Genomic DNA, 27,251 nt, shown 5'->3' on the forward strand with positions numbered 1-27,251 from the left:
TAACTCCTATCCATACATATTACTAATTTCGATGCGTGCGTATGTTAAATAAAAATTAAGAGTCGTGTGTTTCAAGAAACAAAATAAAAATAACTTTACTCAATTATTTGAATTCAGTACACATCACATGAGATATTATGTATATATATATAAATATTCCAATGTGGCAGAGTATACAAAATGTTTTGGCCTTCCAAGATACTATGGTGCTTTAACACTCATTACAAAACCTTGTATCGTTAATCTTATAACCTATGGAGGAGTCCCCTTGCCATATCGAAGTGGAACAATAAAATTCATGTCTTTATTTGTGATTGTGACGCGCTTTGCATGAATGGATGCTAGCTTTGTATCATCAAACAAGTCGATGCGAAACCCCTTTGCAGCCATTTGCAAGGCCTCCATAGCTGCGATAGTCCACCTTCCCACTAGTGGGCCATCCCGGAGTTGCGCCCCCATCTCTTTCAACTCCAAGTCTTGCATAACTTCCTAGAGAACCTTATGAAAATAACTTCTCAAGATGAAAAACTCATATCCATGTAGGATTATCCTTATTTCCTAAAGGGCAATAGTGTCAGATTTCCATCTCCTCGTTTTTTGTGGTGGTCGTTGTACTCTATGGTGGGGAGCACCTACTCCACCACTAGAGGAGGCTCCACCTTGTGCTCTAGGTGGCGGGCCTTGGTGTGACAGTTTCCCGTGGCCAAAATAGCAACATGCTTGCTTGGTGCATGCCATGCAAGCTCAAGGAGGGCAAGATGGAGAAGAAATATATGTTGGCTATGTGAGAATGGAGGAAAAAAAGAAAGCAAGATGTGAAAATGAGAAAAAGAATGAACTTTTAAATCCTAAAATCGGGTTAATGCAGCTTCATACGCACTGTCCATTGTGTGATCGTAAATCCATAACCTTTTATTGGAATGTGATGAAACCTCACATGCATACTTATTAGGTGGCCAAAAGCCCAAATTATTTTTTTAAGAAATAAAAAGCCTACAAATACATGGCTCAAAGTCTAACGTCTGGAGCCACTTTTCTAGCAAGAAAGTGGCTCTAGATGCCAAACTTGGAACCAAGGGTCTGCAGTGCTAGGAAAGTGGCTCTAGATCCCAGACATCAGACCATGAATATGTAGGATTTTTTTTTCTAAAGAAAAATCAATTTGGGCTCTTACCCACCTAATGAGTGCGTGTGTGAATTTTCATTGCATTTCGACACAATTTAGTATTTTAAGAATTATTCCACACCAAAATTGTGGATGGATTGATAATCCAAAAATCAATATCGAGACTATCGGCCCTTAGAAACTTTGCATCACATAGACTATACAGAGGTGTCATGAGTAAAGTCTGCAAGAAATTGTAAATTTTTGCATGTTTTTCCTATTGAAATTGATAGTGCTAGCAAAAACTCTAAGTAAGAGTTGAAAAAACATCGAAGATGCAAAGTAAAAGTTGAGAGTGAAGGACAAGAGTAAAAATTTAATTCATATTTTAAGGGCATGTGCAAGAGTTTTGCACTGGGACGTAGTCATATGTTCAATGCACGAGGAGAACACTATGTTAAAAAAGATAACATTAAAAACTGTGATCATTTCATTGGAACAAATGCATCCTTCATTGCTTGAAGATTTCTTACAAGTTGGTAGTTCTTGGGAGTTAAAATGATGCGCTTCGCATGTATTGCACAACGCTTAGCATCAGCCCATCAAGTGAACTAAAAAGGCCTCAGCAGCACAATCTAGAGCATGAAGACTTTCTTTTGTAAAGCGATCACGTCTGTCTTCACCTTGTGCTAAAAACCACCTCCTGCTTTTTATGCAGTAGAGATCTTGCACAATCTCGCAAACAAGTCTCAAGAAGCTCGCCTTCCGAACGATGAGATCAAAAGGTCGTTGATACCTCTCGATTTCTCTTAGGGCCACTGTACTTGACTTCCACTTGCATTTCTTGTGGGGATGCTAAGGAGGACCCTTGTAAGGGTGGCTTGAGGAAGTTGGGTTAGGTTGAGAAAGGGATGCATATGAGCTAGTAGATGCTCCAAGGGGTTAAACATGATATGGGGCTTTGAGCGAAAGCTTATTTGTAATTATCTTAGGCTTAGCCATATTTCTTGCACAATAGATATAAGAATTCAATGAAAAAGATAGAAAATGAAATCCTCTTTTATATAACCCTAAACTGTAAGATTCATTCACATAGATGCATACTTTCTCTTTCTCTCTTAAACTATGAATTACATTCACACAGAACACATTGTTCATCTTATTATCTTAGCTCTCTTCAAACCCATTTGTTGTCTTGTTGAAACCTTGTTTCTAGTCACTTGGCATGGTTACATATTAAATCTATCTTGAATGGACATATAGAGTCATTTATGAACATTCTACCTCTTTACCATTGAGCCAAAGATGCTAAATAATCTAGTGGATTACCTTTCAATCCAAGGTCTAGCTAAATTTTTCCTTAGCCAAACTAGTATAAAAGGAGTAGATCAAGTTTGATTATTCTCTATACTTTAGAAGAGAATAGAGAGAAATGGAAGGGGCATATTTATACTTGTATATCTTATGGTTACGAGAGCCACATATTGAAGGAATGGGCTAGCCTTTGAATATAATGATGAGAGTCCTTGAAAAAGGCTCAATTGATGTTTATGTTTTGTATCGATATTTAAGAGAGAACTCTATCTAAATAGGAGCTACATAAATTTTCATTAGACAAATCCAAGCTACAACAATGGTGAACTTTCATCAAAGCTATGATTTTGTTGTCACCAAGAGTCCTGTTTTACCACTTCGTTAAAGTACATAATAACTTGGATAGCTTTAATAAAAGATGGCTCCTTGTTGCAGGTTGGAATTCTCTAATAGAAAATTCAAAATCATGTCTCTACAAGAAGAGTTGTAAAATGGCATGTTGTTAAAGCAAAAGCTTCATTCCAGCCTTGCTTTAAGTCTCTCATCAACATGTTCAACCAAGTAGCAGCTTGGTTGGATTCTTTGGTAGATGAGATTGTTATTCAAATGAGACTAGATGTTCATTTTGGTATATGTGTTGCAACTATTTTATTGTGGGAGCTCCTCTCTTTTCCGTAGAGAATTATATATAGTTGAACAAGTTGGTAGACTTTGTAATTATTAATCTAAATGCATGGCCCTTCTAATTCACTTCCTTATTATAGATTTTTTACACAAAATGCAAGATGAACTATAATATTTGTTAACGTAAATGACAATTAGAGACCTCATTTGAAGGCCTTTAAGAATAATCTTACATTTTGATTGACCTTTATAAGAAATACAAATTTTCTTTACAATGTAAAACTTAAGATCATTAATGATAATGCCTCTACACAAGGAAGCTAGTGACGACCAAGGTAAATAATAAGAGATTCCCATGATTTTTATTTGTAGATAGGTGGGTGAATGATGAATTTCAAGTCAAAATATGTAAGATAAATTTGTATGTATGGATAGATAAATTTCAAGTCAAAATATTTGTAGATAGGTAGATAAATTTTTGTACGTATGAGTTGTGTTTTGAGCTTTCAAGCCCAAGAATTTACCCTTTGACCAAGAAGAGCTCCAAAAAATATACTTTGGGCTAAAATTCACGTGTAATTTTTATATTGCTACTAGTAAATGTATGCATTTGCTATTTTACCGAGTTTAAAGAATTTTCTTGTTTGAAAATACTATTAACTAGAATCAGTATAATCAACTTCCGACCCTTGAGTATGTTATATATTGAGAGGTAACTCTTAATTAGACTTAGGAATTTTGTTCCTCTTTGTTGCTATATGGGGTTTAATTTGTATATTTATTTCCAACTTGTTTGTTTATTGTATGAGGCCAAGGCTTAAATCTTTGAGTTTTCATGAAATATCTTCAAATCTTGTTTTAAGGATAGCAACATGGAGTGTGCATAGTTCAAATATTGATGAGACTCTATTCCATGGGATCGCCATCTCATTATTCTTTATCGCATGGGATATAGTTGGATTGTCCAACTTGATTCACATGTAGTATATGTAAACTTTAATAATTTAGCTATGACAATATATTAGAAAGAAAATCTAGTCCATTTAGACATGCTTGTATATAGTGATGGTGGATCAAATATGCTTCACTTTATTGAGACCTACCATTGGGTTGGTTTGAGCCAGTGATGGATCTCGCCTTCAATAATAAAGCACATTCTTAAATCCTTGTCCTCTCCCTTGAATATCAAGATACAAGTACTTGTTGATGACTGGCCAGTTTCTATGAAGACTCAGTTTTAGGAAGTGTACAAAGAGTTCATTTACAAAAGATGTGATTGTTTTCTAAGAGCTACAACATGGGCCATACTTTGTATGACACATGAAGTTATGGAAGAACTGTAACGTGGCCGTTTGTTTGATTTCGGGACACTTCTTAGTAGCCCATCGGGAGAAGGGTCTAGAAGGCTCTGCCTGGCACTTGTAGGGAATGACATAGGGTTTGCGATCTAGGTCCTCGCGAGTCTACCTCGAGCAGAAGAGTCCAGTCGTTCCCACTTGGGATCGACCTGAGGTCAGGGTTCCTTTCCTATCTGCAAAGTCTCAACCTTTCTACCAAACAACATAGACCCATTCCTTTGTCCTAAAACAGAATAAACTGAAGATTCTACATCCACAGATTAGGTCTTTTTGTCTCAACGTTTGAGAAAAGTTCCCAGCTAACCGGGACCACCCTTCCGTAGGACGGACCTAAGTCACATCCACTGCACTTTCCTTAGTTTGCTTTAGTTATTTAATTACCTAACACATTACATTTTAACATGCAAAATTAGCTCCCTTAATTAAACAAATTAATCATGGGTTCCTTCACGTAACTTAGGCACTGACACAAAAACAATGTCAAACAAGTTCCTTTTTCTCAAGCATCTGTTCTTTATTTATCATAATTTCGGATTACATCCAACCTCATGCCGAAGGCTATCCCGACAATTTATAAGATCGTTGTTCCAAGTTTTGCCCATAGTTTAGTGCATGGGCCTCAGATCCCATCTTGAGTCACGTTAGCCTCTTGTACGGGATCCGGAGGCAAGGGATTTATAGCCAGAGCCTCCCGTGGCACCCAAGTGTCCTCCCACTCCAAGCAGTACACACGGAGAGGATAGGGCTAGGCAGACAGTCGGAGGTAACTGTTCCTACCTCTCCCTCCAGGCTTTCAACCTGAAGCATTTAAGTGTTTTCCTTGAATTAGTTCCTTGAGCAAAGAAATCAAATACTATATCTAAGTACAAGAACGAACATTTCGGGGGTCGTTTGTGCGACCCACTACTAAGGTGTGACTCCTTTCTCCCGGATGCCCAGCACCCGATCCTGGGTCTTTCCGCGACTTGGTGAAAGCTTAATAATTTCAACAAGAGCAAATGGTCTTGGTAAGTTGACTTATACTTTCTTAGGGTATCCCAGTCCCTAACTGAAGCACTAGTGGGTTAGTCAAAGCAACGAGCATGCCTTATTCGTAACCCAACCAAGGGTCTTATAATTTCTAATTCCAACCAAGCTCAATTAACACACATGGCAACACATGATTTTTAAATTTTCAAGTCATGGTTTAGATGCATGCGATCCTTCAAATTCTCTTAAGTCGGTTCTATGCAGGAGTTCCCAACCATCAAGCACGTTGTGCATTTAGTATAGTTGTCCCCTAAACAGCTTTTATCTCCCTTTATTATTGGTAATGAGTACTTATGATCGTTAGGATAGGAAAGAATAAATCCACAGTCTTGTTAGCTGACCTTGAGGGGATAGAATTTAAAAATAAGGTTAATCTTAATAAGATTAAACCTTATTATTTCTGATTGCACTAATACTATGACTGCCTTGCAGGTCTAGGAGAGATCGATCAAACATCTGCAAGGAAATCGCAATAGGGGTTGATGGGTCGTCTGATCCCTTATTTAGAACACCCATATTTGGAACAAAGGTATCATCAGGGAAAGCTCATTTGGTGGAACAAAGGATACAAGGTGATTGAGCAAGAAGGCGGGACATTTATTTGGGAGATCAAGGTCTTCTGCCATCACTGCCTACAAATTTTGACGAGCATCCCTGTTGAATTCAATGACGATGGAGGGATGGAGCCTACATTCCACCCGTTGAATATGCTGAATTTCGACTACCATAATTACGAGTAGAGTCCAAGATGGCGGGATATGTAAACCCTTTATGGACGTACACCTTGTACTTTGATGGGGCGTCCAGGGGTGCATGCAAAAAGGAAGTGTAGGAGTTGTCATCCGAGACCCCCGACAACGCATTGTCATGAAGTTAGCTGCTCATCTCGGGGCGAATTTTACCAATAATATGGCAGAATACAAAGCCCTAATTATGGGTTTGAATATTGCGAAGAAGAGTGGTATCTGCCAGTTGTTGGTGAAAGGGGACTCTCAGTTGGTTTTAAATTAACTCAATGGGACATACATGGTACGAAACCCCATCCTTTGTATGTACCATCGTACTGCCATAGCCCTACTAGACGAATTTGATAGAGTGTCTTTTCAGCTGATTCCATGGAATTGGAATCAGTTTGCCGATTCTTTGGCTAATTTTGCGTATGAAGAAGACCTCTTCTTTAATTGTGGGCTTGTCCCGATATATCTATTGATGGTGAGACAGGACCTGGTCGTTTGTGGAGTATGCTTTCTGAACATGCCCTCTTTGGCAGGCGATGGTTGATCAGGGTGATGCAGAGGGTAAGCGAGACTCATCTGCCTTTATTATCTTGGACCCATAAACTGATTAGATGACATGTGATGCGAACACCTCTTGCAATATACGCAGGAGGGATAGGTCATAATCTAATGCACCTAGTTTAGGGCTACGAGCCTTTGTTCCCCTGGGAATGGTATGCTTTGATGTCTATCATAGTTGTTTCCAGGAGGATATTATGTGTAGCATTGTTTGATTTCATTAGGCCAAGAGGGCCATTTCCCTGTCTAGTGCAGGTGCATTTAATCGGGTTTTTTTAAGTATTGTGCTGGACAGGTTTCGTGGTTTGTGGAATTTGGTGGAGCTTGGAGGAGCCTTTGCTGCAATGGAAGCTTCTTGTGGCCAATCCAGGTAATACCTCTCCTTTACGAGTACCTTTCTTTCCTGTTATATGTGTATTTGTACTTGTCGAGGGGATACATTTTTGTTGGGGACCGGCAACCAAGGCATGAAGTCCCAGGTTGAGGTTGAGTATGTTTGAGGGAGGTCGGAGTAGTCATTGCCTCCTACAAAGACATTGTTAGACATTGAAAGACCTGTTTTAGAAGGAAGTCCTAGTGGCCCTGTCCTGCTAGCCTGCTAGGCAGCCGTTCTAGGAGTTCTTGTTAGTAGTGAGGCAGTTAGAGAAGCCTGTCAGAAGCTAATAATGATGATGCCCAGAAACTCTGTACATCCTAAAAGATGAATATAAATACGAAGGTGTGTAAAAAGGGGTTCTAACCCCTCTCAAAGAAAAGAAAAGAAAAGAAAAGAAATGGAAATATATAAGCAGTTGATCATTGCCTTGCGAGGACTTGGTAGGTTCTTGGGTGCCGAGACAAGTCCTGAGACCGATGCCCTGTTCTCCTTGGGTCACTACGCTCAGCTCCCTCCTTTTTACATGCCTAAGTATGTTAATAAAATACAAACCCTAACAGAAGAAATGTACTGAAAGAAAATACTTTCTGATCAGGCTATAGGAGTCCTCGCCTTGTAGGAGCTCCTAGTTGAGTTGTCTTTAGTTGGTAAGTAGTGCAGACTACCACTTAGGGCAACCTCTTTGATAGGTTTTTTTAGTTTGGCTGTGTTGGAGCACCTGGTCAGTGACTCACTTCGGATATTTTATTAGATGATACTAGGCCTACTCCTTGTGGATGTCATGCCTTGGTTCTGTCCAGGGGTAGGGGAAGCATTGTGCTGAGGTTTAATATACATTCGTTTTGTATCAGTTTGATGCTTCTTTGGTTGTGTATGTGCAGATATGTTCATGGATTCGACGGGCTGCGTCGCCCTATTCTGTGGTCGCCAATGAGAGCTGAATTTAGGTAACAGGAAGTGCTTAAAAATAGCTAAAAATTATGAATATCAAGGGGAAAATATTCACCGTCAAAGGCAGCGGCCGATTTTAAGCGTCAAAGTGCTTTAAAGGTGCCCGAGCGACACTTGCTGATTTCTCATAAATTTTCAGACAGTCGTGCAGGTTGACACGAGCTACTAGCCAATGCGGGATGCTAAGCCGGACGCCCAGGATTTTTCAGAGCTCAATTCCGAGTCCGGACGGGGAAATAGCCACAAAGTGGGCAAGATTTGAAAAGGTGGACCAAAGTTTGGCCAAAGTGGGCATGACCCTTGGGAGCCCAAAATTTAAATGTAGCATAAAACTTTTCATGCATGAAAGAGGAGAAATCGTGGAGAGAAGGCGTGGACAGGAGGCGCCGAAATTTGCTCTTGATGGAGATGGAGGCATCATGCCTGTTCAATATAACCCCTGTCAATCATCATTGCCCCTCATTCCCTCCTGGATGCTGACTCTATCGCCGCCTCTCGCCCGTCAAATGATGCTCTCTTTGTAGATCTCTGATTTTAGTCTTTCTCTCTCCTCCCTCTCTCTCTTCTAAAGGCAAGTTCATGTGGGAAGAAGAAGGAAGAAGAAAGAACGATGGAGGCTTGTCCGGCATGGATCGGATTGCTCCACGGGCTAGAAATCGTGATTTGTGATTGTGCTGGGCATGAAGTGCTGTTGATTTCCAAATTTGCAGCCATGGACATGAAACCCGAAACACGCAAATAAGCGGTAATTCAAAATTTTCAAAGGAAATTTGGGATTTCATGGCTTTTGATTGATAAAATGTTGTCCATGTGGGCTAAAAATTGTTTATGTTGCTGTTTTTCATGAGTTCTTGCTGGTCATAATCAGAAAATCAGAAAAATATGCATCTTGTGGTTCAAAATAATACATTAAAACACATAAAACATGAAAAATCAAGGGAAAATGATGGTTTTTTGGCATAAAAATGGGAAAGTAAATAGGAACACCAACTAAACTTTCACTTTTCTGCAAGAAGGAACTAAGGGCCACAGCCCATAACCTGTTTTGAATTTTCAGTAATTAAATAATGCAGAAAAATAAGGAAAAATACAAGAAAAGGGTAAAAAAACCGTAAAAAATAGGGGAAAAATATATTTTGGGTTTCAAAAAATAAGGATAAATAAGAGCAATGTTTGTGAATGTTTGTGGGGACTGAAGCATGATGATTTGCCTCAGTTCAACCCCACCTTCTTGTTCTAGTATGTCTTTTTCCGTTTTTTTCCACATAAAATGATGGTAAAATACCCTATAAACCTATTCAACGATGCAATATTTAAACGGGGAAGGGTAGAGGAGTTGAAATATGTCTAAATGCCGTGTGAGATGATGGGAAAGTTGTTGATTTCTATGCATAGCATTTAGGACGAATGATAATTAAAATTAAGAGCTTAGTAGCACGAGGATCACCTCGGTGCTAGGCCCGTGCAACGAAGCACGAACGGTAGTTGGAAACCATTAAAAGAATGTTTTTGCACTTGTGCACGATACTGTTTTGCTAAATGTTTGAGCACTAGGCATCCACCAAATGCATAGAGCATGAAAAGAATTTAGAAAATATCAGTGACCAGCTCCTGGACGTGCATTGCAATTGGTTTATTGGAACCTGACCTACGATGAGAGGCAGTGAGGTACCCATGTTGTAGGCTAGTCATGGGGTCTAGGGGAAAGAGAAGTAAGGACAATGGTACATTCCTGGACACGCTTATTTGGTACCTTGAGCGACTTTTGTGCGAAATGTTTAGATGTTGAGCGACGCATCGAGGGGCCAATCCCTAAGGTGTAGGAGAGTTGCAGAGGGTTGACGGCATTCAGTCGTAGGAGGAACCCCATGTGTATGTGATTCGAGCCTTTTGGCTATGTGAAAGGGACTCCCTCTGAGGAGTAATATTGGGTTAGGATCAGTTGGACTACAACGTATTACAAACACAATGTTTAGGAAGGCAGAGATTTTGATAGACGCTCCTGGCCGCGAGGCCGAGGGGTTGTCTTGTGCGTAGTGACGAGGCCCGGCTAGTGCATGAGCCAGTGCCGACCCGTTTTTAGGTCCATCACTTACAATTGCATGCAAGTATCAATAGGTGGATAAAGCACGAATGGTTTTTAGCTAGAGAGAGATAATGCAATGAAGGTGTACACGAAAGAGATAGAGAAAGGCATATTATCCATCAATCAATCAAAGATATGTATATGAAGTGACTTGATATAGTAATTAAAGTATTGTCATTTTTAGGATGCTCCATTGACTTCTGCAAATTCCTATAACCTTGAAGTAGAATATAGTCAACCACACTGTCCATGGAAGGAAAACTTGGCCTCATCAAATTAACCAAGTTAATTTACTTATACATTTCATAGATAAGAGATTTGTAGTTGGCTTGTTGGTATTAGTCACCAACAAGTAGACACACTGGCTAAAGATGATGAAAAGAGGACATGTGCACATTGGTTACATGTGGTCCACCTTATCTAAAATTATATGTGAGCTATAAGTGCACCTTGACATGATTGGAATAGCTTGCACATGCACAAGCCAACTGATTTACATCAATCTACTCATGCTATGAATTGGCATGCATGGCTAGGTTAAGTGCACAACAAATGAGACATGTGAGTGTATTGATCAGTTCTATATATATATATATATATATATATATATATATATATATATATATATATATATATATATATTACAAATGCACAAGTCAACCTTTGATCTATATATACATCCAATCATCATGCCCTATCCAATCACATTTGTATAGGGCATGATTGAATGTATATAGGGCATGAAATCACATATATGTAATTAGCTTTGAATGATTGGATGTATATTTGTAATACTCAGAAAGAAGTAAAGTTGGTAATGTATATCATGTCCTATGCATGTATATGCCCTATACATGTATATCATGTTGTATATACATGTATATCATGTCCTAGCGCATGATTCAGGTGTAATTATGTCGTATATACATCCAATCATGCCCTATCCAATCATGCCCTATTCAAACAAATACTAGCTGTTAAGAGGTTTGGTCATATTCATGGACTTTATGAGAAATGAAAAATATGTGCGTTTATTTTTGCATCTATAAGTGCGTTTATCAGTGCGGATATATAGACGCATTTTTTATACTAGCGTGAATAGACGCGCTGATACACGCGCTTATAAATGCGCCCGCTTTTTTGCGTGTACAGTGCGCGTCTATAGGGCCTTTCTCTTGTAGTGTTCCTTCTCTTGCTCCTTGTTTTCACCTCCTCCTTCTCTCTCCCTCTTCCCTTCTCTCTCCCAATTCTTCTTTCTCTTCTCTCTCTCTCCCTTCTCTTCTTATTCCCTCCCTTCTCTTACTCCTTTCCACCTCCTCCTTCTCTCTCCCTCTTCCCTTCTCTCTCCCAATCCTTATTTCTCTTCTCTCTCTCTCTCTCCCTTCTCTTACTCCTTCTTTTCACCTCCTCCTTCTCTCTCCCTCTTCCCTTCTCTCTCCCAATCCTTCTTTCTCTTCTCTCTCTCTCCCTCCTTTCTCTTCTTATCCCCTCCCTCCACTATTTACCTTCACGGTCCAACAAGGCAGCCGTTTAATTTTTTTAGACGGCCCAAGAAAAGGGACCGGCGATGTAGTCGACCAGGGGGGTTGACCAGGACCAAAGGCCCTTCAATGGCCTGCGCCGAGTTGACTGGGGGGAAGAAAATGTCATGTGGGGGGGGGGGGGAACTGGGCGGCAGAGCGGCCCACAAAACTGCCGTTGTAGTCTGACACAAGGGGGAAAGACACGTGGATTGGGTGGTGGAGCATCCCGGGAAGAGCTGCCGCTACAGCCAATCACAAGGGAGGAAATGATGTGCCCGTTCGGAAGGCCCAAAGAGGTGGCGAGCGCCTATAGCCTAGGCGATGGGGGTGGCTATGGATGGAGCCGGGTGGCCCTGTGCAGCACTGGGAGGGACGGCATGATGTTGACGGCGTGGCCTCCTCCTTTCTCTACCTTCTGCTTGGGGAGGGTAGAAGTCCTCCCCTATATAAGGGGAGGGGAGGAGATAATTGGCATGCCTACCCTCCACCTGGAGGGTGCATGCCTCTCCTGCCATTCCACCACTCCCAATCCCTCTCTCCTCCCCGGCGGCTGTTGGCGGGGAGAGAGGGAAGGGGAGTTTTAAAAAAAAGTTTTTTAAAGAAAAAAAACCTTTTTCTTTAAATTTCAAGGGGAGGGTTCCTATGCCCCTTACAAGAACACTATTAGTTCTAGTGTAATTTGATTCTTAATTGTAGTATTGAAATATGTGAGCTTATGTACTTCTATTGTTTAGTAAGCTTATGTATTTATAACTATAAGCATTGTGATTTTTTTCATATTAAAAATATGCAGGGTATTTTATTTGTTTATGTAGAAGACATTGAGGACAAAGACAAAACCAAGCACAAGTAAATTGAAAAATGTCGGCAAGGGTAGTTCTCATAATTTGTAAGTGAGATAAAGTTTGGCTTTCAAAGCTTTCTCTACATTTATGTCCATATTGTAATACAAAGAACAATCCTATTTGGTCACTTTTGGTTTTTTCTTATATTATGCTTCAAGATGCCATTATGTTAAGTTATGCTATTGTGTATAATTTTTTATTATTGAAAGAAGAAGCGTGCAAGTCCAAATATTATTCCATGTTTAACATAATATCACACATGGATATCATGGGTCTTTTGGTATATGCACTAGTAGTCTTTTTTGCACACATTGAAATAATCCTTGCTAATTATAAAGATTATTTTGACTGTTCCTTTTGGTATATTCACTAGTAGTCTTTTATAGACACATTGGAATAATCCTCAATAAAAGCACTAGTATATACCCATGAAATTTTTGTGTACATTTTTTTGCATATTTTGACATTTATATGGGCATATTGAGATAGATCTTATACCGATGTGTATTTCAATGATGGGGTTTCACATTGTTAAACAATTCCACCCAAATTTTCATACTAAATTTTGCCTATATAGCCTTCATATGTTGCAGTGGTTTATAAAGATTATATGTAAGTATTTTTACTATGTACAATTAATCTCTTGATTATGGAAAGCTCTCTATATTTTAATTAGAGCTAGAACCATTAAAGTAGATCAATATAGGCTAGAACTGATCTAGAAACAATGTATGCTAGCCTAAATACAAAAAACGTAAGATTGATAAGAATAACCCATAAGCCAAAAGAAAGGTCATAAAGTGCTTGAAGACTTCAAAGTTCACAAGAGTAAAGTAATTAGGAATAGTGTCACTTGAAAACCGTAAAGTGAAACCCTAAAAATTAAAGAAACCCTTAGCGAGAAGGCTTAAAGACTCTTATTAGGAGAATTTAAGTGAATGAAGAGAGGATAGAACTATACATATCATGGTACAGATTTAAAACATTGTTAATAATTTTGAAAAGGTTTTTTTTTCAATGTTATGATTGATCTTGCACCATAAAAAGAAAAACTGTTTAATGCAAATGACCATTAAAGAGAAAACCCAAGCCAACAAGTCATAAGCATGTTAGGGATGTTGGGCAGTGACATTGAGGGATGAGGTTCATCATGTTGTGGGATATGAGTATAAAAGAGAGAGTACTCATGTATCTTGTAGTACAAAGGATTAAGTGGTAATATGTAGGACTATAGTTGAGGTGCATGAGAGCATGAGAGCTTTCATCTCATAAATCTCCCATAGATCTTGAAGAGAGTTATGCTATATATAGCCTAGTCTCTTGGGATTAGAAGATCCCATCCTTGGTTGGAAAATTTTGTCCACTTGAATAGGGATGTGCCAAGGAACTTTGTGTAATGTGAGAAAAAAGAGAGCACTAATTATATATTTCATATCACAATAGCAAAAAGTCTTTAGAATATTAAAGTAGAATGTTGAGAAAAGTGGGTGCGTCCAATTGCAACGGTCGATCTCTATCGATAGGTAGAATTGATAAGTCCATAGCTTCCTAACTCTATGAAGGGCCATTAGAGTGTTACCACCTTTGAGAGGACAGAACCCAAGCTAATATATCCCTAGGCAAACATAGAATGGTAGTGCACTAGTCCATGAGGCAATGGAAGTCCCCATGAACTAAGTGGAGGGTTGGCTACTCATTTTTTTGATAGATTGCAAAGTGACTCTTCTTAGATGGGCAGAAGATTTCTATTAGGATGATGTGATGCCAGGAGGCATATTTCACGGTGGATTCCGTGCCACGGTGGATTCTGTGAGGTTTTACGGTGGATTCCGTAAACTTTGATGACCGGGGCTCATACACAAAGTGGATTATTTGTGTGAGAAGTTGATGGGGACGCTTGTCCTTTTAGAGCGTTTCATTAATTTAGTGTGTACATGGGTGATTCCATAGTGGGTGATTTCGCAAAATGCATATTAAATTAATAAAGTTTATGAGTTTTGAGTGCACACTCATAATAAATTAAGGTTAGGATTTATTTCTAACCAGTTGATTTATTTATGTAGCTGAAGATTGCTAGGTATTCACTTTTGTCGATTTAATTGTATTATTTTACTAACGATTGTGAATGCTTCAGTTGATGTGTAGAGATAGCAACAGTGGCGGAGGAAAGCATTGGAGGATAGCGAATATTCGATTTATGGATTATATTTTGATAGGCGCCATGCCTATATTTTGTCATGCCTATTTATTGAGGCATCGATTATTTATTATTATTTTGTATGCATATGGGCGCATGGTTATGTTATTTCTATTTGGACATTGTATTGGGCATGCCAAACTCTTTGGGCACGGTCCATTAGCTTTATTCCTATTTTTGTGTAAAAGCAAACTCAAAAGCTAAAAGCTTGCTATTTTGTAATTTGGGCTATTATTTAAGCATGAAGATGAAATATATATAAAATACATGCTTTGTGGAGCGCTCACACAAGGCATGGGGGGAAATTGCACCCAATTGGTCTCTTGCTCTTGTCGTTCATGCTTTTTACCTTGTAATTTGTGCAAAAAATAGAGTTCATTGTTCTTGGGGACCTTCTGGCAATCACTATGTGAGCATACAGCGTCTGATCTGCACACCACTGGTATTAGAGCGAAGCTGAGATCAAGAGCTTCCAATCGCTACCCATCTCGTGTGAAGGCGAAGCTCCTGGAATGATCGGGCTCTACGGTCAATCTCATCGCGAACCGTCGATACAGGCAGACTTCTGGCGATCAAGAATCCATGTTTCTGTCATTGGATCGCGAAGGACCGGGCTACAAAGGCGGAGGACCACTCCTACATCTCCTTCATCAAGTCGTGGATAAACAGTGAGAAATCCTCCATAGCTCATAAATTTCAAAGCTTTATTATTAGTAAGCTTAGCATTAAAGCTTGCTAAGCTTTAAGAAGCTTGGAAAAGCTTCGATTTGTCATCACGAGGTCTTCAGAGACCTCCGATTTTTCCGCGACGTCAGTAAAACACCCCCCCCCCCCCCCCCACGATTTCACGATTTTAAGCTAAGCTTAAAAGCTTAGTTTCCTAAGTTACAAGTCACACAAAGCTCTTCAATCCTGCAAGTCACAACTAACTCCAGGTCACACCCAATTAATCAAGTTCAGCAAGTATCTTCAGGTCAAGTTCTACAAGTTCTGTAAAGCGACTAAGTTGTGCAAATCTGCAACTTTGCAAGTCACATAAGTTTGCAACTCTGCAAGTCAGACTAGTCAACTGGAGTCATAACTAACTTGTGCTCAAAACTCCTAGAAGGACTGTTCCTGCATAGAAACTTCAAACTGCAAAGTTGTTCATTGTAAGGTACTCTACCCATACGCAGGTTTGCTGAAGCATTTTCAGCATACGAAGAAGGATAAAGCACAGATTTTCTGAAGATTGACAAAGCTATACCCAAAAATACAAAAGCCTTGTATCCCCGAACTTGAGCTACGCTCATTCCGCTAACTTGATTTTGAGTGAGAAAGGTCTTTTGAGTTTTGTAGGATGACAGAATCACATATGGACGATCTTATGGCTGAAGGCGACTTACGTGAGCCTACGATGGAGCAAAAGCTGGACTTAATCATGATGCAATTGGAAGAAGAACGAAGGGCTAGGCAAGCATTGCAAGCTCAACTGGCAAATTTACAAAGAGCGTCTACCGATAAAGAAGAACCTCAAGTTGAAGATCTTATTCGATGTACCATCGACGTAACTCTTGAAGCTCAAACCATCCGCAAGGAATCAAAGATAAGTCAAAGAAGTTTTAAATTCCATACTTTCAATGGCATATGAGAAGGAAAAACTGTTCTAGCATTCATTAGTCAGTTTGATGACTATTTCCATGAGGAAACCTATGCAGAAAAAGATAAAATCAAGTGTGCCACTAATCATTTAGTAGACAGAGCATCTCTTTGGTGGACTGTAGTACGCAAGAGCATAGATTATCCTGCTACTTGGGAGGATTTCAAGAAGAAGTTCATGCAGAATTTCCTTCCAGTACAATTTCATGAGAAAGCTATTAAGCAATGGAATCTTCTTCAGCAATAGGATCGTGAGCCTATTCCTCAGTATAGAGAGCGTTTTTGGAATGCATTACTCCAGCTACGCATGCTTGAAGACGTACCTGAAGCGACACACAAGCACAAGTATATGTCTGGACTCCTTGGGCATTACTATGCTGAAGTTAACATGTTCAAGCCTGCTACTCTTAAAGACGCCATTTCACTAGCTCACGACACTGAAGATAAGTTACGAGGTAGAGACAGACGTCCACAGCAATTCCAAGCCAATGGTAATTATGGATCTAAGCAATTCACTTCCAACTTTAGAAGATTTAATCCAGGTCGTTTCTCTTCATCATCTTTTCGCAAAAATTGGGCAAAATCACCTGCATTACCATTCAATGTAAATCAAAATTCCAAGCCTATTCCACAGCCAAACCCTAATATCCCTAGACTTTCCGCCATTGCAAACAATGTAACCAAAGCCAAGCCAATAGTATGCTATAAATGCCACCAGCCTGGACATCTAGCAGCAAATTGTTTTTCAAAGAAGCCACCTGCCCATATCAACTACCTTGGAGCAATGGACGAAGACGAACATGAAGATATGCCTGATTTCACAGAAGATGAGGATGACACTACTACACATTTGGATACTTTACCAGGTATGCCTACTCTGCATTCTTTATTGACTATGAAATGTTTGGTGCATGGAAAGGAAAATATTATTTTGCATGATGACGGTAGCACTCATGATTTTATTTCAGCAAAATTGGTAAAGGAATTGAAGTTATAGACTGTATCTATGCATTATCGCATCAAAGCTGCATTCTTAGGCACTAGGTATAATGGTACACAGGAAGTGCATGACTTAGAGATTCAAATTGGTCAATACATTGAAAGAAGAAATTTCCTAGTTGTTCCATTACAGTTGAGTGACATTATTTTAGGAATGCCTTGGCGTCATCAGCATAACCCAAATATAGATTATTCCACACACTCAATGAATATTAATTTTCAAGGAAAATCTATTACATTATATGGTATGCATGCATCTAATGTTTTTCCACTGCTTTCGCATACTCAAGCTAAATGTGCATTACGCAAGAGTAGTAAATCCTATCTCATTTGGGTGAATGAACTGCAAGTAAAAGATAATCATATGCACCCTAGGCATAAAGAATTTCTTGCACATTTTAAGGACTGTTTTGCAGAAGACCTACCACCTGGTTTATCTCCTTCACGTCTAGAAGACCATAAGATAGATTTGATCCCTGGCACACAACCACCTTGCAAAGCACCATATAGGCATAACCAGATAGAGCAAAAAGAAATTCAGAGTGAAGTTGAGGAATTACTAAATAGAGGATTGATTCGACCTAGTAGTTCTCCATTCGGTGCACCTGTTCTGTTAGTCAAGAAAAAGAATAATACCTATCACATGTGCATTGACTATCGAGCTTTAAATAAGATCACTGTAAAGAATAGGTATCCCATTCCTAGAGTTGATGACCTTATGGACAAACTGCAAGGATCTGCTATATTTAGTAAAATAGACCTTAAGTCTGGTTATCATCAGGTGAGACTAGATACGTCAGACATATTCAAGACTGCATTTAGGACACAGTTTGGTCATTATGAATTTTTAGTGATGCCATTTGGATTGACTAATGCACCTGCTACATTTAGTAGAATGATGAACCGTATATTTTTGAAATATCAGTATTGTGTAATTGTCTTCTTTGATGATATTTTGGTATTTAGTCAAAATGAGAAAGAACATTATGAGCATTTGTCATTGGTTTTTCAGTTACTGAAAGAAAATCAATTGTATGCAAATCTTGAAAAGAGTGAATTTTTTAAAACAGAAATTGAGTATTTAGGTCATATTGTATTATATGATGGAATTAAAGTTGATCCTAAGAAAATAGATGCAATATTGAATTGGCCTGTACCTAAAAACGTGCATGAGTTACGCTCATTCCTTGGTCTTACTAGTTTCTATAGGAAGTTTGTACGTAATTTTTCATTACTTGCATTACCATTAACCAAACTTTTGAAGAAAGGTATTGTCTATCATTGGGTCCGAAAATCAACAGAAATCCTTTGACTTATTAAAACATGAATTAACCCATGCCCCTGTTCTACAGTTGCCTGATTTTAATAGACCATTCTTTCTAGTAGTGAGTGATGCTAGTGGATTAGGAATAGGAGCTGTACTTATGCAAGACAATCATCCTATAGCCTATTCTAGTTGTAAGCTGAAACCTTTTGAACTGAAATATTCCACATCTGACAAAGAACTATTAGCAGTTGTACAAGCATTAAGACAGTGGAAACACTACTTAATGGGTTTAGAATTTATGATTAAGATCGATCAGCAAAGTATTAGACATTTACTTAGCCAACCCCAAATCTCTGACCATCATATCAAATGGGCCTCCTTTATTCAAAGTTTTCATCCTATCATTAAATACCAACCAGGAAAAGAAAATGTAGTGGCTGATGCATTGAGTAGAAGACCTGCCATTCATAATATTTCTGTTATATCTTTTGATTCTTTGATTGCTATGAAAGATACTTATCATCAGGATATTACTTTTCATGATGATTGGAATAAATTAGTTCAAAATAATTTGATTCCTATTGATTCATTGTCATATCATGATGGATTTATGTTTTATGAAAAGAGATTGTGTGTTACAATTCCATTCCGATCTTTTGTTTTGAATGAAATTCATTGTCCCCCATACCAAGGTCATAGAGGTATCATATCTACTTTACGTACGTGAACTGAAGATTTTTATTGGCCGTATATGGACACCGATGTATCTAACTTTGTTTCTGAATGTTTGATTTGTCAAAGAGTTAAGAGACATCATGGTAAATAGTATGGATTACTTATGCCTTTGTCTATTCCATCTAAACCTTGGGAACAAATTTCTATGGATTTCATTATTGGTTTACCTAATACTAAATCTAACCATGATATGATTTGGACAGTAGTAGATAGATTTAGTAAACAAGCATATTTCATTCCTTGTAAGAAAACTTTAACAGCATCACAAGCAGCACAGTTGTTTTTGAAAACTGTTTTTACTAACCATGGATTGCCAAAAGTTATTATTTCAGATCGTGATTCTAGATTTTGTAACAACATTTGGATTACTCTGTTTGCTAACCTAGGCACAAAGATTGATTTCTCATCTACATTTCATCCAGAAACTAATGGACAAACAGAAGCCACTAACAACACAATTCTAATTCTTTTACGTGCATATACTATCTCTAAACCACAGACATGGGACACACATTTGCATTTATTACAGTTTGCATATATCAATACACCACACACATCTATAAAGAAAGCACCGTTTGAAGTGATTTATGGATATAGATTATCTACATCTATTGCATCTTTGTCAAATAGAATTCAGAGTGCTGATGATATTGCTAGTATGCATAATACTATTTTTGATGAGGTTAAAGATATGATTGCCAAAGCCCATCAATCATATACCAAACAAGCCAACAAGAAAAGACAAGCAATGAATTTCAAAGTTGATGACTATGTTTGGTTGAGAATAGAAAAACGTAGACTGCAAAGTGTAGATAGACATCCAGTTGTCAAATTAGCCCCTAGATTCTATGGACCATTTAGAATCATTCATAAAATTAATGATAATGCATTCAAGTTAGAATTACCACCTCATTGGAAAATTCACAACACATTTCACATTAGCTTATTGAGACCATTTAGAGGCCAATTACCTGTACACCTTGTTTATGAAAACCCACCTTTGTTAGAGGAAGAGACTGAAGTACTTCAACCAGAAGCTATCATAGACACTGACTTCATGACCACTAGAACTGACCGAAGATATTCTAGATATCTAGTTAAATTTAAGAACCATCCTGTAGAGGAAGCACAATGGATGCACGCTAGAGACTTACATGCTTTCCCCACTCTGTTAGCTCCACATTGAGCTAATAGCAATTGAGGTCAATTGCTATCCCACCCCGGGGGTATGATGCCAGGAGGCATATTTCATGGTGGATTTCATGCCACGGTGGATTCCATAAACTTTGATGACCGGGGCTCATACACAAAGTGGATTCTTTGTGCGAGAAGTTGATAGGGACGCCTGTCCTTTTCGGGCGTTTCATTAATTTAGTGTGTACATGGGTGATTCCATAGCGGGTGATTCCACAAAATGCATATTAAATAAATAAACGTTTATGAGTTTTGAGTGCCCACTCATAATAAATTAAGGTTAGGATTTATTTCTAACCAGTTGATTTATTTATGTAGTTGAAGACTGCTAGGTATTCACTTTTGTCGGTTTAATTGTATTATTTTACTAACGATTGTGAATGCTTCAGTTGATGTGTAGAGATAGCAGCAGTGGCGGAGGAAAGCATTGGAGGATAGCGAGTATTCGATTTATGGATTATATTTTGATAGGCGCCATGCCTATATTTTGTCATGCCTATTTATTGAGGCATCGATTATTTATTATTATTTTATATGTGCATGGGCGCATGGTTATGTTATTTCTATTTGGACATTGTATTGGGCGTGCCAGACTCTTTGGGCACCGTCCATTAGCTTTATTCCTATTTTTATGTAAAAGCAAACTCAAAAGCTAAAAGCTTGCTATTTTGTAATTTGGGCTATTATTTGAGCATGAAGATGAAATATACATAAAATACATGCTTTGTGGAGCACTCACACAAGGCATGGGGGGAGATTGCACCCAATTGGTCTCTTGCTCTTGTCGTTCATGCTTTTTACCTTGTAATTTGTGCAAAAAGTAGAGTTGGTTGTTCTTGAGGACCTTCTGGCAATCACTACGCGAGCATACAGCGTCCGATCTGCGCACCATGATGACCCTCCAAATGCTTCCACTCTCGCAAAATAGAATTAGAACTTAGACGTCCAGCTAAGTCTAATTTTCTTGGAAGGCTGGACTATATGGTGATGTGCCTAGGAGTTAAGGGCTTTGGTCAACTATTTGGGGAACTCTCTAGGGATTAGGGAGGAGGTATCTCATATTGAATATCCACATATTTCACTTAGGTGATTTTTCATACGCACCAATGGCTCTTATACGTTGCTACAATGGGAATGAACTAGCATATTGTTTTTCTAATTGTATTAACCCTAGTAGCAAAAACCAAACCATTAAGAGTCATTATATTTAATCATGCACCTCTTAGTCACTCTTCATCTACAAACCGAAGATGTAAAAAGGTAGAAGAAAAGCAACCTTGTCAAGCACTTTCACATAAATTGAAAACCCTTTAGAAAAACCTTAGGTTGGTAGGATTTTGTAGCTTAGTTGTTTCTGTGACTATTTGTTTTATTATTTTCTAGCTAGTTTTTCTCTGTTTGTCTAAATTAGATTTTTTTCTCTCTTTTTCATTTTGTTTGGATTTGTGAGTGTGAAAACTTGATAGCCTTGATCGAGATTGGAGTTTTTCTGAACACGTTCAACCTATAGTTAATTGGTAGCTACTGAAGATTTTGAAACAAGTTTATTTTCTTGCTAATATTCTTGCATTACACGACAATTTTGGACTCACAAGCACTTCATGTTAGACTTGTCAAATGCACTACACTCTGGGGTTGTCTCTTGATTTTATCAATTACTTCCATGCCAAGGGTCGGGTTGATGCACATTTTACACCATCATTGAGCACTAGCATCGCATGATATCCACTGCAATTATATGCAATAAATCTTAGATGCACGCGCACTTGAGAGAGTACCTTTCATTGTGCACACATAGTTCTTTACACGCACGAGAGTTCAGATATTCATCACCAAACTAGGAATCACAGGTTTAGTGAAAAAGGTGGTTGGGTAAGCTTGAGGGTCATGAAGGATGCCTGCAGTTGTGAGATGCATCGTGGAAAAAGGCAGAAGAAAAGAAGTGATGCATATAAGAGTGCATCAAATACTTATTGGTGGTCCACTTTTAACATGTCTACCATAGGAAGGCTCATGCAAATGTCACATATGCGGATACTACACTAGTCCCAATAAGGTTCTTTCTATCTCACTAAAATAGTGACCCTAACGAAAAGGTGGCCTTTGAAAGAACATCAAATTAAAGAGATTGGATTGTTTGGATAGACTATGGATGTGAGAGTGACTTCCAAGGAAAGGCAAAACAACTCTTCATGAGAGATTATTTTGTATCCGAACAACGTAGTCACAGATTGGTGGTGCTTGATAGTTTAGGGCACTGGATTCACAAAATGGCAATTGTGGCGGATTTCCCCATCAACATCTGTTTTGATGCCAACATTGCCCATGCTCACCATGGAGGTAACAAAGTTGTGGAAGAAGGCAGTCTCATTGCGGGCATACTCCAACACCAAAGCCTTGATCTCCGGGTCTACTTCTTGTGAAAAGAGGGATTGGTCGGAGGAGAATACTCCTCTTCCTTGTGAAACGTCCACATAGTAGCGATTGTCAAACTTTGTGGCAGTTGAGTCCAGGAATGCCCCCGCTGCATGGTCTTTGCTATGCTCGGGGCAGCTCCTGCGAAGCTTGAGGGCAAATGTGTCGTCGATGGTGGGGTCAACCTCATCGACGCTGTTGAAGTGGAAGAGCCTTGTGTTGAATGAAGAGCAATGGGAGAAGCCCAAAGTATGTCCTCCTGCAGTTGTGCAGACGGAATTAGAGTTATGGTGAAATGATTAATGTGCTACTCCATTACTGTCAGCCTCGACAAAGGAAAGAGCGCTAGTCATATAGATTAGGTGAACGATGTGCAATGGTGAGGCCAAAAGTTCGGAAGAGGATGACGAAAGAGTAAACATGATTCTTAACGATATTTTAGGAAGCAGAATATACGAGCTGCCAATGTAGCATGCGAGTAATTCGGGGTGGCACAAGCGTTAGATAGAGTCTGGCTGTCAGAATTAGCGGTGTTGAAAGCTATGATCATTGCATTAATCTTCAGCAGAAGAGACGTACTACACGCTATAGCCAACCAAAATTTAAGAAAAGGATCAGTTGTTGAGACAGTACCAGCACCACGGCAGCAATGGCAAGGATGTCGATGACGTAAAAGGCGTGCAAAGAGACGTTTGGAGGGGCGTCCTTATCAGCAGTGTTGTTGGCCGTAGAATCGATTAGTATGGACCCATCACAACCCTGGAGCGATTTATTAAAGACGATCAGACGATAATTGCTGCGCAATAAATGATAAGCGCCTTGCAACTGAAGGTTTATAAGTTGAGTACCTCGCGTCAATTTATCAAATTTCAGGGTTAAGTTCAACTGTACAGTCCAGATAATTTTACGATGTTACGTACCTCGATCGAGCTAGCGATACAACTCAAATCGAGTAGCAGTATACAATCATTACCTCGACGAAGCAATCGTGGAAATGCATGCGCAGAAGCCCGGCAGGGGCCTTGGGGTCGTGCTTGGTTGCTTTCTTGACTGCGTGGCGGACATATTTCTCGACATGGGGGCAGCTGTGCTTGTAGTAATCTGCTCTCAGCAATGGCGGATCAGTACTACTTATACTCGATCCTGTGGAAGGAGACGACGTGGCTGCATGAACAGGACTGGGTTGATGATCAGCAGCTGCAGCTGTGCTGCTACCGGTAAGGTGGATCATGCCGAAGAGAAAGGAGGCAGCGGCAATGAGAAGCACAACGGATGCACCTGGCATATTATGCTTAGCAGTGCTATTCATTGACAGAAGCTGATGGTTAGCCATTAATAACACTGATAAGTCGTAGAAGATATTATAAGCACTAGGCCGTCTAATTATGGATGTGCGGTATGTTACATGTACAAGTCTAATATCCACTTCACGTCTATAATAATGCGATCTGGGTCTCTCTTTATATGAGTCGTGGCGCCCCGCTCGGAGCTTGCCTTCATGTCCACTTTATGTCTCTCTTTATTCTAAATGTGGTTGGGGAGACGTCCTGCAAAAATACATTTCATGCCAACCCACAACGTCCTCGATCATTGCAAATTCAACGCACACCCACGTTTAACTAATTCGAAGCCTCGATCCCCAACACCTTCGAAGCTTTGACCTCCTCTTTTGGAATCATACTTTGGAAAAACAAAAAGCACTATGGTTTGAAATCCACACAAGGGATGGGAAAATCACATTAGATAGTGCACAGTGCATACTAAAGAAAAACTAATCATACTATAGAAAAACTAATCATACTAGAGAGATAAATGGTAGCAATGCAATGATATAAATACTATCCTTGTGATATAGGATTATCATAGTTGAAAAAGCCCAAGTCTCACAAAGGTAAGAAAATGAGAGTGCTTATGAATTGGCTACATATATAATCAAATCATGTGTATCACTAAATGAGCACGCTATGGTGTAGTAAGTGCTAAAGAGAATCATGTTAAGTGGTTAGAAACAAGGCTTCAAGTGTAACCCAATTGGTTTAAATCTGATGAGAATCAATATGATTTTTCAATTGAGAGACACAAAGTAAACAGAGAAAGACAAATGTGTATTATTTGAATAAGACAAAGAGAGTAAATTTTGATCTCATAATCCCAAAGGCTAGCTTTCGAGAGTTATCCATGATTTTAAGAGATTAGATATGCTTAGCCTAAACCATTGTGATTTTGGCAATAAGAGCTCATAGAAAGAAAGCAAGAGAATCCATAGAAGAAGAAGACAATAACAATTAAACTAACTACAATATAGGGAATATTCAAGATTCCAACCATAATCTGTCTTTATCATATTCGAGCTTTGGCTCAAATTTAGTACAACATTTACAATCCCTTTCAAATGATAAATATGAGATGATAGCATGAAGAAAAATTTGATTTGATCCAACTCAAAAGATTTTTAGTGTGCTATACTTCAATCCAAGCTCTCATCTTGAAACTGGACTTTAGACATGCATAGATTATAGCAAAATAGAAGCAACTCATATCTATCAAAATACCATGGCATTCCTATCTCTCAAATATCCTGTTTTTAGCTTAAAATATTTGTCCTTTAATTACCCATAGTAGTGAGAAAGGAAAATCCCTCGTATGCCCACACAAACCCCTCAATTGGGAGCATAATATATGATAGAATCACCCAAACCATGTTAAAACTCATTGAGCAAGCATCGAATTGTAGTGAACAGCCTGGAACCATTGAACAAAGTAGTCCAAAATAGTTGAAAGACTCTTGTATGAGTCCTCCGGCCATATATGTATCCAACAATGACAATTAGTTTTCTTCTTGTTTACTTCAATGCTTAGTCTGAGTCCAATTTCTTTTGTGTAGAACTTGTGAATGGTTGCAATGTGTTTTAACCATAACTTTATGGTACAAACTTCAAATAAGGTCATCGTGATACTCAAAATGAAGCGAATAGACCTATGCAACAAGCTAATATAATAAAAACTATCAAAATCCTCCCAAAATAATCATAAACATTAATTTTCTTTAAATGCGTCACTTTTGGAGATGTTTTAGCTTGGACAACTTATACCACTCAAGATAAGTCCTTTCATGTATTTAGCCTCACTCCAAAGTTCTTATTAAATCGTTAGAACTTAACATTGGATAATCAAACTCTGCTACATACTCTTTTTGTTTCTAGAACTTTATATTATGCTCCATCACAAAGATGGGTTCTTTTTCTAGAAAATCCCATAGATACTTCTTGCCATGTATCATTGTATAAATGGTCTTTCTTATGATTTTCCTTCATTGAACCTATAACCACATGACATCTATCCCCTAACAACTTGAACATCCTCTTGCATGTGTCTTCTTGCCATGTATCATTATATAAATGGTATTTCTTATCATTTTCCTTCATTGAACCTATAACCACATGACATCTATCCCCTCAAAACTTGCACATCCTCTTGCATGTGTCACAAATCATTACTCTTTCATAGGATCGGGTCTTCATTTTTATCTATAGTATCATCCTCTTTTTATATTCTTTAATGATTTTCTATATGTTTTTACCATCATGATTCGGTTTTTCATAAATGTCAAATTTTATTCTCTTAAATAATTTGATTTGTTTTTCATCTATGGGTATCTTTAATGCAGTCCCATCTAACTCAAAAATAGAGTATGTATCATTGTTATAATCATGTAATATAATATATAGACCAAACCATCTCTTGGAGACTGTCTTGATAGTAATGTGTCAATTATCCAAGTGGTTGTCATATAAAAGTACCTAGTTTCCCTCCTTAATAGCTTTGATTGTTTGCCCCCTCAACTGGACTTGAACCACTTTGGGTCAAGTGTGAAAAGGCCAGAATTAACTAGATAACTTAAGGCTTATAGTTAAACTTGATTAGGAAGAGGGAACTAATTGAAAAATCAAACGACATGGAGGGTGGGAATGCATTTTTTTTGGCGCATCCTCCATGACCTAAAAATGGCAAATTCGAACTTGTGATGATTTCCTTCCTACTCCTAGGCTTTCGCTACATGAGTTTTATCACTCCTCAACCCTCCAATTCTTGTGACAGATGATGTAGTATTCAAGAAGATCAAATTTCAGTCTTCCTGTCTCCTATTTCTTTCTCAATCGCCATAAACGTGGTTCATATGGACTGAGAGAATGAGAGGGAATGGGTGTTAGTTTGCAATGGAATGCAAGAGATAGATAAAGAAAACACCAAGGAAGTCTTAGTGACTAGGAAATTGCATCAACAACTTTCCATTTTCAAA

The 27,251-nt window shown here is 38.6% G+C and overlaps 1 protein-coding gene across 1 annotated transcript; it reads right to left on the reverse strand.

Annotated features, from left to right (window-relative positions):
• Nucleotides 1–22,785: 22,785 nt before the first annotated feature.
• On the reverse strand, nucleotides 22,786–24,284 carry LOC148029921 (peroxidase 66-like). Its single transcript, XM_087687336.1, has 4 exons — nucleotides 23,925–24,284; nucleotides 23,585–23,710; nucleotides 23,408–23,510; nucleotides 22,786–23,210 (listed from the first exon to the last, which is right to left on the reverse strand). Exons 1-4 carry the CDS (start codon nucleotides 24,282–24,284, stop codon nucleotides 22,786–22,788), a joined length of 1,014 nt encoding a protein of 337 aa, XP_087543462.1.
• Between the last annotated feature and the right edge of the window lie 2,967 nt (nucleotides 24,285–27,251).

Source organism: Lygodium microphyllum, chromosome 10 (assembly GCF_053477565.2).
Source record: "Lygodium microphyllum isolate KBCC chromosome 10, Lygodium_microphyllum_v1.1.10, whole genome shotgun sequence".
In the NCBI taxonomy this organism is placed as follows: domain Eukaryota; kingdom Viridiplantae; phylum Streptophyta; class Polypodiopsida; order Schizaeales; family Lygodiaceae; genus Lygodium; species Lygodium microphyllum.